The sequence below is a fragment of the Leopardus geoffroyi genome, chromosome A1, assembly GCF_018350155.1.
Source record: "Leopardus geoffroyi isolate Oge1 chromosome A1, O.geoffroyi_Oge1_pat1.0, whole genome shotgun sequence".
Classification (NCBI taxonomy): Eukaryota; Metazoa; Chordata; class Mammalia; order Carnivora; family Felidae; genus Leopardus; species Leopardus geoffroyi.
The window spans coordinates 11,569,427-11,582,434 of record NC_059326.1 but is presented as its reverse complement, the minus strand read 5'-3'; the positions used below and the strand labels follow the sequence as shown (position 1 = coordinate 11,582,434).

The following is a 13,008-nucleotide window of genomic DNA, read 5'->3' as shown; positions in this document are numbered from 1 at the left end:
ACAATTTGAACATCATAAAGAATAAGGATGTTAAAGATTACTAAAAGGGGAGAGAAAGTTCCTCTTTACAAGACAATGCCACAGAGTAAATGTAGAAGAAATTACATAATGAGAAAAATCAACATTTTGCAGTTCCTGATGTAATACTTGGTTCAGGCGTGGTCAGCAACGAATGTGAAGATCACTGGGCAAAAGGCTGGTGGGCAACAGGATCCTTACCTGGGGTCTGACAGCTTCACGCCCACTCCCACCATCCCTGTCCTGCCATTACATATAGTGCAAGAGAAACCTTGTTTCTTTAGGGTGGAGAGATCTGGTTTAGAAGCTACGTGACCAAATTGAACACGACGGTACAAACTGTTATTACGTGCAAAAAGCAGTACACAAACATTACCTCTGTACTTTCCTTCTAAAAGTGTGTAACCTGGATCTAATCATGAGGAAATCATCAAAATAACATAGAATGTGGGGTGTACTTAAGCCAACTGATCTGGACTCTTCAAAAAGGGAAACGAAAGAAGTCACAAGGACAGTTCTAGATTAAATGACACAAACATAATAACCAAATGCAGTACGTGACCCTATGAAAGATGTTATTGGGACCATCAGGGAAATTAAAAATTTTTAAATTTAAAAATTCAATTGACATTAGCTATTATAAATTAGTGTTCATTTTCTAGATGTGATAATGTTATTGTAGTTATGTAGGAGAATGTTCTTATCCATAGGAGATACTTGACAAAGAATTTAGGAAGAAAGTGTCATGCCTGCAACTTAATTTTCAAATGGTTCATCAAAAATTCATATGTGAGAAATAAATGAGGCAAAATGTTAACAACTGGTGACTGTAGATGAAGGGTAAGCAGTGTTCATTGAATTATTCTTTCAACTCATTTCTAAAGGTTTGAACATCTTCTAAATATGAGGGATTGTGGGGAATAATTCAGGTGAAAATAAAAAGGAGAGAGAAAAGTGATGGAATAGGGAGATGTGGGGGATTTGGCATCCAAATACAATGTGTGGATCTTGTTTGGCTCTTGCTTCAAACAAATCAGTCCTAGGGATGCATTTAGGAGACAATCAGGGAAATATGAGGACTGATGGGACATTTGGTGAATTGAAGTATGAAGCAAATGAAATGAGATTGGCTATGATAACTGTTGACCCTGGGTCATGGGTACTGGGGGAATGATTGTATTCTGTCTACTTTTGCATGTTGGAAAATTTACATATGAAAGTTGGGGTCCAACTCAAAATTACATAGTAATATTGGACTCTGTCAGTGAGTGAGTGACTAATAGACACCTGAATATGTTTCCATGGGTGTTTATGATTAAAGAAAGAATTACACAGAAGAGTAATAAGTTGTGAAATCAAGATTAGTACCTGAGTTTCTCTGATAGTTTTCATTTTAAGTGAATTTGAGGGGGGACTTTGAGCTGTGGAGTTGAAGGTTCTGTGGAAGTAATTGTCTTTCTATTTTTTTCCTTTTCTTTTGTTTTCATTCTCTCAATTTCCCCAATGCATGAGGCTCCTGACCACCATACAGAAAGCTAGAGCTGATGCATTGTCCTGATCACTGCTGAAGCTGATGGAATGGTATTTATTGCTTCCACCTAAGTTTGGGAATCTCAAGATTTGTCTACTTAATCAGTTCTTTGTTTAGCTAGGAGAGTGTTCATTGTCCTGCAGGTTCCAGATGCTACTGTACCTGCCGGTGCTAATTTAACATTCAGGTGAAGATAAAACAAGTTTCTGAAGGAATGACTATTCAGGAAGATCATACAAATCTACAACCCCCCCCCCCCCCATCTACACCCTGCCCCCAGTTTAAACACTGCACATTCTTTTGATGATCTTTGCTCATCTGATACCTGGTCACTTTTCTGCGGACATATTCCAGCTTGCCAAATCTCTCTTTAAATTGTGTAGCATTCAGAGTGGAGAAATGCTTCAAATATGATTTGCCACTTTTAATCCTTAGTGTTTTCATTCTTGTTTATCCCTAGAGCTCCTTTCTCGTAACAAGCCCTAAAGCGTTAGCTTCCTCCTCTTACCTCTTGTGCTTTTTAGTGTTTATTTTTGAGGGAGAGACAGAGAGAGACAGAGTGCAAGTGGGAGAGGGGCAGAGAGAGGGGGAGACACAGAATCCGAAGCAGGCTCCAGGCTCTGAGCTGTCAGCACAGAGCCCGACGTGGGGCTCAAACTCACAAACCGCGAGATCATGACCTGAGTGGAAGTTGGACACTTAACCGACTGAGCCACCCAGGCGCCCCTTACCCCTTGTGCTTTTAACCCGTTCCCCAAGCGACAGCGTTTTCTCATGTCTCAAGATCCAAGTCAAATATCATCTCCTTCATGCTTCCCTGTCCGATCTTGTTCCTGCCCCTGACTTCTCTTGTGCTTCATCTGTAGGTCAGCTGGCCCCTTGGCTAGGCTGTGAATTCCTTGAAAGCAGCTATTTTATTTTATTATCATACCTTAACACTTCACCCAGTACTTGGCATATATTAAATGCTCAATAAATGTTTAATGAGTTGGAGAGTTATCTAATATCCTCTGGGTATTAAAAAACATATCTTCTTGTCTACGTTTTTCCACAAGGCTATCAAGAGACCATCAGATTCCTGTTTAAATCAAAATGTAACATGGCATCCAATGAATATCCCTGTTTACCAACTCAGCCCATCAGCTACCTATGCTGCCTTTTTTTTTAAGTTTATTTATTTTTGAGAGAGGCTGGAGAGGGGCAGAGAGAGAGAATCCCAAGCAGGCTGCATGCTGTCAGCGCAGATCCCCATGCAGGGCTCGTCATGAACCATGAGATCAGGACCCAAGTGGAAGTCAAGAGCGGAAAGCTCACGACTGAGCCCCACCCAGGAGCCCCTGTGCTGCTTTCTTTTTAAATGTGATCAAGCCTTCTGAAGAATTCTGACAGAAATGTTTATTTACTGTTTCTGGAATGTGTTCACTCATTCTTGAAAATTGAGGCATTTGCTTTATTTTGGTTTTTTCATCTCTTCCATTCACTGCAATACTAATTCACTCGCAGTAATTTCGAGATTACATATGCACTCCAATGCATTTTATTACTGTGGCATATAAACAGTTTGGGTCGGTAAAGTTGATCTCCTGTGTTATAATTATTGGTAAAATAACAGTACTTTACATTTGTAAAAGTGCTTTACCATTTGCAAAATGTTTTCTCGTATCTCATTTGAGCCTTACTAGAAACTCCTGTTTCATAAGTAGTGACTATTATCTGTGGTTTTCAGTCGGGAAAACAGTTTAGAGAGATAGGTGACATGACTGGATATCGTAGAGTCAAGAATTGAACCCAAGCTTTTCAGAACAACCCGGGACCTTATTTATGATCTGGGCTCCGGTGCCTTATGCTCATTCTGTTCTTTCCTGATTAAAGATAACTCTTCTCGTGGAGAAGAAACACACACAGTTACACAGCTCGACTTTTCTCTTTGCATTTCCTGTTCTTGTCATTCTCCAATCTTTTTTCCTCCAATCTTTCTCCTTTTTTATTCTTTTTTTTCTCTTTCTTTGTTCTGAATGTATCCATTTTGTCATATGTTCTGTTTGCCTGTTAAATTTGTTTTGGTGCTGCAGGGAAAAAGGGAAGAAACCAACACTCATTGTGTCAGGTGATGCATCTGCTGTTTCTGCACATTATTAGCTCAGTGTCATAACCTAGCAAGATAGATGAAGTCATCCTTGATTTGTGCAGATGAGAGAGGAGGCTCAGAGATTTACCCAGTTACTACCTACCATAATATGCACCCCCCCGCCTCCACCACCAAATTGTCTGAATAAGGATTTCAAGTGGAAACATCTCTTCGATTTTGTGCAGAATTTAGTATGCTTTTTTTTTTTTGTTTTAAAGGGGACACTCCACGATGGTTTTCCCTTTTTTCTGTGATATTTTCATATTTAGAGAAGTGTGATAGAGATTTAAGAAAGCATGGGGAATGCTGGGTCTACCTCTTTCCTTCTCCTGGTGTGCTGTTTTTCATTTGGTTTAGGTCACTGTGAAATGTAAATGTTACCTTAATAGGGGTGGTGCACACACATGCACACACACACACACACACACACACACACACACATCACTTTTGTCTATATCATACCTCAGCAAGAACTAGTTTCTCAGATGCGTCCTTACAGAGAACAGAGCCCCAGGGAGATGGGACCCAGGACAGGGGAGAGCCTTTCGGGGAAGGGAGGGCTGTGGCACTGGGGCATGGCACGCGAGGGCAGGTCTGTGGGGGGCACTGGTACACCACTGTGCAACGGCAGTGAGGACTAGTGCCCACTGTCATCATGCCTTCTCCTTAACCTCCAGAGTTGTGTCTAGAATCATTTGGTGCAGCAGAAGTCAATGTGGTGGCCACACTTCTGAGTTTTAGGAGTTGTGCTGCACACACAGCCGCCTCTCGGTTTTCTCCCGCCTCCTATGAATAGCAAGCATCTCTCTTCTTGCGTTGAATTTCAACAACACACAACCTAGTGGACTCATAATTATAAACCACTGAATGTTAGAGATGGAAGGTGATAATTTCTAGAATGACTGTGCCTAGTCATAAAGTAATCTCTTATTTCCCCACTTTCTAGACAATTGCAACACGACTTTCCCAGGGCTCTGATTTTCAGCACGGATGATTTTTTCTTCAGGGAAGACGGTGCCTATGAGTTCAATCCTGACTTCCTGGAGGAAGCACATGAATGGAACCAGAAAAGAGGTGACAAATTCCTTTCCAAATTCCCGGGAAATCCTATTGTGCACATAGAATAAGTTTTATGGAAGGAGTGTAATAAAAGTTCTGCCATTTCCCCCCCCAAACAGAATGCCAGAGCATAACCTCCCTAGATTCCAGGAAAAGGAAAATTATTGATAATGGGTTCTGAAATAGATGGCACTAAAGTTGTGTAATGAGGACATCCTGTAATAAAAATAACAAAATATGGAGTACGCTCGCCCTTCTGATTGTTGCATGTTGCTCACTGTTATATAACATTGTGTTGCAGCCAGAAAAGCAATGAGGAATGGCATATCCCCCATTATTATTGATAATACCAACCTCCACGCCTGGGAAATGAAGCCCTATGCAGTCATGGTAGGAAACAGCATCATTCTGATTTTTCAGTTCCGGAAATTTTGTGAGAAAATTGAACCATTTGTTCTTTCCTCTTTTTCCGATCTGCCATGATCTCATCTTTATTAATAGTAGTTCTCTCAGAGAGCAGGTAAACAGGTTTTATTTTAGTGTTTCTCTGTTGTTCAGTGGCTGAAACTTGCTAAGATGCTAATATCCCCTCAGGGTACATTTGTAAACACTCCTTGGTCCAAATTCTTGATGGTTTTTCTGTCTTGATTTTCTGTCTTGCTTTCCAAAGAAGAGACATCTATACACAGGGGCACCGTCTGAAGCTTGCAGAGAAATATTGGGGTGGGCAGTGCTGCTAGCCGAGTTGTAGGTTATATTGATAGGACACTGTCTTTGGCAGGCAGGGATTTCAGTACTGTTTAGTGTTGCCACACGAGAGTTCTGGGGTGACCTTTTTTTTTGGTTTTAAAACATATTTAGGGTTAACACTGTAACCCTATTAAGATACTAGAATACAAATATAAAGATGCAAACAAAGATAACTCAGCTCTCTACTGTCAGAATAGAAAAGTAAGAGGAATAAAACTATGTTTGTATTTTAAATTATGATCTGTTTTCAGACATATTTCACCTTTTTTGGTCATAAGTTTTCATTCCCTATTGGGCATATAGATAGGAGAAAAGATCCTGAAACACACAGGGCAAGAAAACGACAGATGAGTAGTCTAATTTTGTCATACAAGTCCCCACTTGTCTAACGGTAAAGTGAGTATCTCTAAGAAACTGGGCTCGTGGCATCTATTCATGGCTTCTTTTTTTTTTTTTTTTTTTTTTAATTTTTTTTTTTTTTCAACGTTTATTTTTTTGGGACAGAGAGAGACAGAGCATGAACGGGGGAGGGGCAGAGAGAGAGGGAGACACAGAATCGGAAACAGGCTCCAGGCTCTGAGCCATCAGCCCAGAGCCCGACGCGGGGCTCGAACTCACGGACCGCGAGATCGTGACCTGGCTGAAGTCGGACGCTTAACCGACTGCGCCACCCAGGCGCCCCTCATGGCTTCTTTTTAATCCGGGGGCAAAAGAGCTTACACGCAGGTGTGCTTTTCTCTAACTGTACATCCATCCGGTTTACTTAGGCCCAGCCTGTTGGACTTTGGGTGAATGTAGGAAGGAATGAACATCAATTTTGTTGTTACCAAGAGTCCACTTGGCAGAGAAATGAAAGGGGACATGAGTAGTCAAGTTAATTAAGGCACAACTCAAAACCAAGAGTAGTGGGAGAGTGGCTTAAGGAAAGACATCTTATTTTTTATTATCTGGAATGTGCAGTCTTTTTAAGCCACCCACAGCTATTACTAAGATCCAGAAATTAGGTATTTTCCATCTATGATATCTGAATCCTTTTCTAATTAGAAGGGTCCATCTCAATCTCAAGAATGAAGAGGAAATCTTTTTACTTAGCTGTTTTCATTCTGTATTTTGTAACACAATAAACGTTAGTGACAACAGAGTTCAGATTTTGAGATGAGAAAGGAGTAGCCAGTTTATGAATGCAAAGATTATTTGGATGTTTATATGCAAACTGTACACCCAAGGAACACGGGGCGCGGTGCTTTGGGCCGGACTGTATTGCATAGCGGGGAAAGCCCCTTCTTGGTGGGAAGAGTTTGTAAAGAGTATTGGGAAATCATTTTTATTTCATAAGCTCTGTTCCTAGGGCACCCTCACTTTCTAACTGAGGCATGAGGAATGGGACAAGGCATTTGGCAGAAGAAAACTCGGTGATAATCCTATAAGGGACTTTGAGAAGCCACTGAATTCATTTCTCATACATGTGGGCAGGATATTTAAAACTTAGTTCAGCTATCTATTTTTAAAAACGTCCCCAAAGAACCTTTATCATTTTCCTACATAGTAGATAAAATTGACCAAAACTTATCATTGGGAACCATAATATAATCTGAGAGTGGCTAAGTATGGAAATGAACCAACGGTACTTGTAAGATAAACTAAGGCCTTGGATTACTGGTAAAACAAAAGGAATCTTAGAAAAGATTTGTAGTAAATGTTAAATGGCAGCATAAACATTCCCAAACATACATACCATGTCTTCAATGTTTTATGTACTTTTGAAAAATCAGGCACTTGAAAATAACTATGAAGTTATATTCCGAGAACCTGACACTCGCTGGAAATTCAACGTTCAAGAGTTAGCAAGGTACTTCTTTGTTTTTCTAGTTCCTCATTATGTATCCTGCTGTTTTCAGGTATTTCAGACCGAACAAAAGAATCTTTTCAGGCTGGAAATGGACATGGTAGTTTTCAGGCCAGAAATGGTAATTCTTGGAAATTGATCACTTTGGATTTATTAATGTGAAGACTTTAGTTTTGGGTCAGTTTTCTAATATACTGCTAAATGCTACACTTTGGCTTGGACTAGGTCCTTTTAAAGGACATTTAACTTTCTGCTAAAATGCTTCTTCATTAATGAACGTTTGAAAGCACTTTTCTCTGCATGGGATTGCACATGTCAGTGGCGTTTTTGCATTGAGGCTCAATAAAGATCTTTAAACGTTCAACAGTCTGTGGTTCACTTAGGGTCTAGATGCTGCTTCTAATTTATAAAGCAATAAATGTCCAAATAATACTAACTTGTTGATTGAGTGCATGGGTTCTGATATTTACTATCTGTGTTATTTGATGATGTCAATGATTTAAAGAAACCAGTGAGATCAGAATTTACTTTTTAGGAATAAGACTGATTTATCCTATAGTTACAAGGAGATAGTGCTTCCAAAATCGGTCTTTGGCCCACGCCCATCACAGTTGCCTGAGGTGATTGTTAAAATCCTAGTTCATGGGCCCCATGCCACAGTGGGAAGCTCTGGTAATTGCATTTCAAACTATATATCCCCAGTTGATTCTGAGGCCCGCTTGAATTTAAGATTATTTTAATTAGCATCTAGAAGTGTCTCAGACTGACATAAATGGATTATAGATATAAGCATGATTAACAGGCAAAAATATAAGTAGATCTCATGGTGTTCTTTTATACCTTGAAGCATGAAATTGAGAGTTCCAAAAACAAAGCGTTTCCAAAACTCTAGTTGTTTAGCCTTAGAGCAGCACAAAAAAACAGGAGTGGAGCCTGAAAGATAACTCCTTAAAGAGATGTTATGCTTTAGTGAGAGTTAAATGCTGAGACTAGGGAGTGCATATCTATATAATGACGCAGGACTTGTAACTCCTTTTGAATATACTGCCTTAAGTACATGTTTGCATTTTTTTCCCATGTAGAAGGAACATTCATGGAGTCCCAAGAGAAAAAATACACCGGATGAAGGAACGGTATGAACACGATGTTACCTTTCACAGTGTGCTTCATGCGGAAAAGCCAAGCAGAATGAACAGAAACCAGGACAGGAATAACCCATCACCTTCCGACGGCGCAGGATACTGGAATCCCTGCGCGGAGTTTCCCACCCGGAGGGCTCATGGGGGCTTCACAAACGAGAGCTCCTTTAACAGAAGAGGCGGCTGTCACCATGGATATTAGAGGCCTATCGTACAGGCATTCACAATTTTCCTAAATCAGTTTTTACCGCAACTTTTGGTATTTATTCTTTGTTCAGTTTTAGCCAGAGCTCTAATTCCCGTGTAAATAGTCGGACCTGAAAGTTTTTCAGCAGAAATCATTATATTCATTTTCAACAAGCACTTGTTAAAAGTGATCCTCTATGCATGGTCTGATGCTGGAATTCTGATTTGATTAAACAAAGTCACTTTCTCTAGGGAACCAATTGGAAACGGAACCCTGAAAACGTACCCAGTCACATAAGTTCAATATACAGAAGCTTCAGTACCACTTCCTCTGAAGTAATCTATTTTTCCAGAAAACCCATCTCCATCAGGAAGGTTGGAAAGGTGGGGGAGAAGTGGGAGACAGGAAAATGTTAGTGCCATTGCTACTTTGATAAGCCGTGTATCCAAAAAATGTGAGATGTGTGGCTGTCACGATGAGAGTGGTTTTCCTCTAAAATGCATATGCTAGAGAGCATACATCTAAGGGAATATCGTCCTTCAAAGTAGACTCTTTGGGAAATTATCCCTTTATTCTTGTGATGTGTCATTGTTAAAAAGTCTTTTGGATTCTTCTTGATAGCTCTAAAAGCTACTGAGGAAAACCAGTGTCATTATTTAAAGTCACATCTTGTGTTTTAACTATCACTGTATCGAATAGGATTAAACCTGGTGAACTTTTTGGCTGTTGTGCCACTAGTGGAAATTAAAGAAGCCTGACTTTATAAAACACCAGTTTTTAAGAGGAAAAAATTAAGCAGTTTTTAGACATGTGCATAATCAGTTGGCTGCCCAAATGTTTGGGAGCACAAGAATTAAGCATCCCAAGATATAAATCGTATAGGGATACGTAAAAGTCATGCTCATTGCAAGATGAGCAGTCTTGGCGTTTTATGTGGCATTATTTAAGACAATAAAGTTCTACCACAACTCTGGGATGTCCCTCTTAAACCAATACTGAATTTATCATTCCAAATCAAGTCTCCACAGGTTAGAATCAGATTAATTTGGTGTGAGACCATGATAGATAAGATCACGTAGGATATATGCTTTATTTCTTGTTGGCCAACAGCTTCTTTATAATGTTCTGTGAAATATTATTTTAAGTGTCCTATATAATGGTGCTTTTATGGTTATTAAAAATTATCTATGGTATTGCTTTATATGAATTTGTCATTGAATCTAGACTGCTTTAATTTTATAAAAAAATTAATTGCCTAAATTCCATAGAATTCTACCCTATTAAGAACCAGTTTTTCTATATCATAAACTTATTTACCAGTCTTCTTTAGTAAATAGGAGACATAAAGACAAAAGCAACCTTGCATTTTACATGCTTATATAAATTATTTGATCTGCATACATTGGAAAAACTATTACTTTAGCATTTTAATACCTGACACTATTGACATCTTATGGCTTTTTATTCACCTTGTCTGAGTAACCACTCTGATATGGCCCCAGGTTTAGATCCAGAGCTTTTAAAGAGCTCAGGAGAGTAATTTCCCTATTTGTCTCTTTTTTTCCCCTGGATGACTCCTGAAATACTTGGTTTGGAAGCATAAACATAATTGATTAAATGCTGCCAACTTTGTCCCAGCTAGAAGTGATTTATTTTTTCTCTCAGTTCCCAAGTTTCCTGATTTATGTAATTTTTTGAACACTCAACTTTAACCTGTAGTTTTGTATTATTAATGTTTGTATCGTTCACAGAGCCGGCATAGTGCTTTACGTACACGATAGGGTCTTGTTAAGTAATTGTTGAGTAACACAAACTGCTTTTACCATTATCCTTAATCCTATGGTGTACATTCTTGACTTTGTAATCATTGTCACTTCTTAGGGGATAATATCCGCATATACTTAAGCTTCATATTTTGCTTATATAGCTTCCTATATTTTTTACAATGTGTAAAAAAGGAGTGTGTGCATGAGATCTCTCTATAATGTGTGGTCTAAATGGTAAGGAAGAATAGAGGACGTAGTAGCAGTTCAGGTTAGATTCTTCTAATTCTTTTTTGTTCACCTGAGACTCCAGTTTTATTCCCTGTTCTAGAGTGGATCACTTGGAAAATGATTAGGATGGGAAGACCAAATTGTTTTACGAACAAAATTTAAATCATGTATTAACAAGACTGGCAGAACCCTTGAGTTAAAAAGAACTGCAGAATGGATTATTGTTACGTTAATTTTTAGAGGAGCGAAAAATCATGGATCACAGTTATGAAAGAAAAAATTGCTTTTTAAAAGATTTATTCTTGGCTTTGAAATGCGTTTCTAATTAGATTTGAAAACAGGATATTTTATATAAACTTAAGGCATAGTAAAAGACCTGATTTCAGAGCTTTTCCATGCTATCGGCTCCTGGTTGGAAGTGCATTCTCTTTTCTCCATTAAGCATAAGAAAGTCACAAACGAGAATATCCTCTTATATTGAACTATCACTGTCTGCCTTGATGGTTAGAGAAAACCAGGTTTAAAGGAAGTACTGCTGAGTCCTGTGACAGGGCTAAAAATAAAGTGGGTAGAATCTGCCAATTTGAAAGAACAGTTTTCTCTGAAGTTGCAGATGATCATTTTGTTACAAAAACATTAACACTATGAAATCTGATTTAAAGTACTTGAATTTTTAATTAAAATAATTTCAGAGATCACAGTGGTATCATAAAAAGGAATTACATTGGGGATTCTGTTTTTCTTGTAGTTATGCCGACTTAGGGTTGAAGAATGGGTCTTAGAAAACACCACTGTTGCATCTTTCTCTTCCTGACGTTTAATCAGGATAGAACTATAAGAGAATCAACACGTTTGTTAGGGAAAACTGGGTCACAGTGGGCTATCTCCGAGAAACAAAACTAAACCAAACCATCTAAAATAGGAACTAAAAAGAATTACAGGAGTCAAAATAACTGTACTTACGAACCTAGTGTCATTTAATTAAGGACACAATTTAAAGAAAAAGTTACTTTGTAAAATAATACTTGGTCAAGTCCAGTGATCAAATTCAGTCATAAAGATTTAAGGGAGATTTTTTTTCTTGATTAGTTAATAAATATCCAGTCAATTTTAAGATCGGTAACAAATCAAAGCACAGAGGCAGACAAAGAGCATTCCTGTGATAGACAGGCACCCAGGGAAATTAGAAACTATTTTTCTCATTATGCGAACACTGATGTGCAATTTGAAGCTGTATTTTTTACAAACTGGAGAGGCTGAGTCAGTAACTGACTTATCGTCATGTTTGCTGTTGTCGCCTTTGCAGTCTCATAGATGACCTTTTTACTGTATCTGTGTCCTGCACGTCAGGCTCCCATCCTTCGGTGCTGGCCTGGGGGTTCTCGCAGTCTCGGATCCCAGAGGCAGTAGGATACCTTTTCGGCCTGACGTAATCTTTTGAGCTCGTGGGAGCAGTCCTAGGGGAGTCATTGAGAGACATAAGTTGATCTTCTCCTGCCGAACCAGACACAAGGGCTTGAGTGTTGATCAATGCAAGTTCTTCATCAGCTATTGAATCACTTTCCACAAGGGAAGTGTCATTAAATTTTAGTGGAGTCATCTGAGGGGAATTCAACTCTCTTTTCTTGATAGGTGTTTCATATTTGGTGCCACAACTCCGTGGTGGCTGAAATGCCTTCTGGGCAGCTGGAGAAACAAATGTACAAATGGGACTAACAGGTGGAGGTAAAGGCAGTCTACTCAGAAAATCTAAGGCTTTTCTCTTCTTGCAGGTTTTCGGGTCATCCAGCTCTCTCTCCCCTTTATAACAAGACTTTGAAGTCATTTGGGCTGATCCAGGTGTGGGCACAGACTTTGCCTTCGGCTTACAAAGTGATAAAGGACTCTGGTAATTCATCTCACTATTGGGAGAAGACATCTGATAAAAAGACAAAATGCAGCCTAGATAATGATGCACTAATATATAAAACATCATCAAATCAGCTTTTCGTTAGAAATATTTAAGCACACAAATACCACATACATTCTCACGCCCATCGTGACTCATAGGTCAGATGATTTCAAGAGACATTTACATTATTGTTCTCATTCCAGAAGGAAACAGTTTTGCATAAAAGGATACAAAAATGACACAAAAAGAAAGCAGAATGAAGACTAATTGTAATAAAAGACAAAAAGGGAGGCAGGGGGATTTAACTGACTCTTGAATCTTTTCTTTTTTCATTAACAGCTTAAACAAAGATAAGCATTTTTAAACCATTTTAAGAGCACAGACTGCCTGGGTTCTAATACTTAACTTTTCTAGTTTTGTGACTTTAGGCAACTGTTCAACCTCTCTAGACCATAGTTTCCTCAT

At 38.9% G+C, this 13,008-nt stretch overlaps 2 protein-coding genes across 7 annotated transcripts in view; one reads left to right on the top strand and one right to left on the bottom strand.

The window, feature by feature from the left end:
* N4BP2L1 (NEDD4 binding protein 2 like 1) overlaps positions 1 to 12,537 on the top strand; it is a 34,449-nt gene extending 21,912 nt beyond the window's left edge. Inside the window, exons 2-5 of one of the 3 annotated variants that reach the window (XM_045473537.1) lie at positions 4,624 to 4,751; positions 7,385 to 7,453; positions 8,415 to 8,465; positions 12,425 to 12,537. In XM_045473537.1, coding sequence (XP_045329493.1) covers positions 4,624 to 4,751; positions 7,385 to 7,453; positions 8,415 to 8,458 — 241 coding nt within the window. In that variant the 3' untranslated portion in view covers positions 8,459 to 8,465; positions 12,425 to 12,537. Of the gene's footprint in view, positions 1 to 4,623; positions 4,752 to 5,037; positions 5,127 to 7,258; positions 7,336 to 7,384; positions 7,454 to 8,414; positions 9,860 to 12,424 lie in introns of those variants that run through there. The other 2 variants (XM_045473515.1, XM_045473526.1) reach the window with 2 other exon arrangements.
* Positions 10,933 to 13,008, bottom strand: part of BRCA2 (BRCA2 DNA repair associated) — a 61,602-nt gene continuing 59,526 nt past the window's right edge. For all 4 annotated transcript variants that reach the window (XM_045473337.1, XM_045473420.1, XM_045473427.1 and 1 more), the window contains exon 27: positions 10,933 to 12,570. In XM_045473337.1, coding sequence (XP_045329293.1) covers positions 11,932 to 12,570 — 639 coding nt within the window. In that variant the 3' untranslated portion in view covers positions 10,933 to 11,931. The remainder of the gene's footprint in view (positions 12,571 to 13,008) is intronic.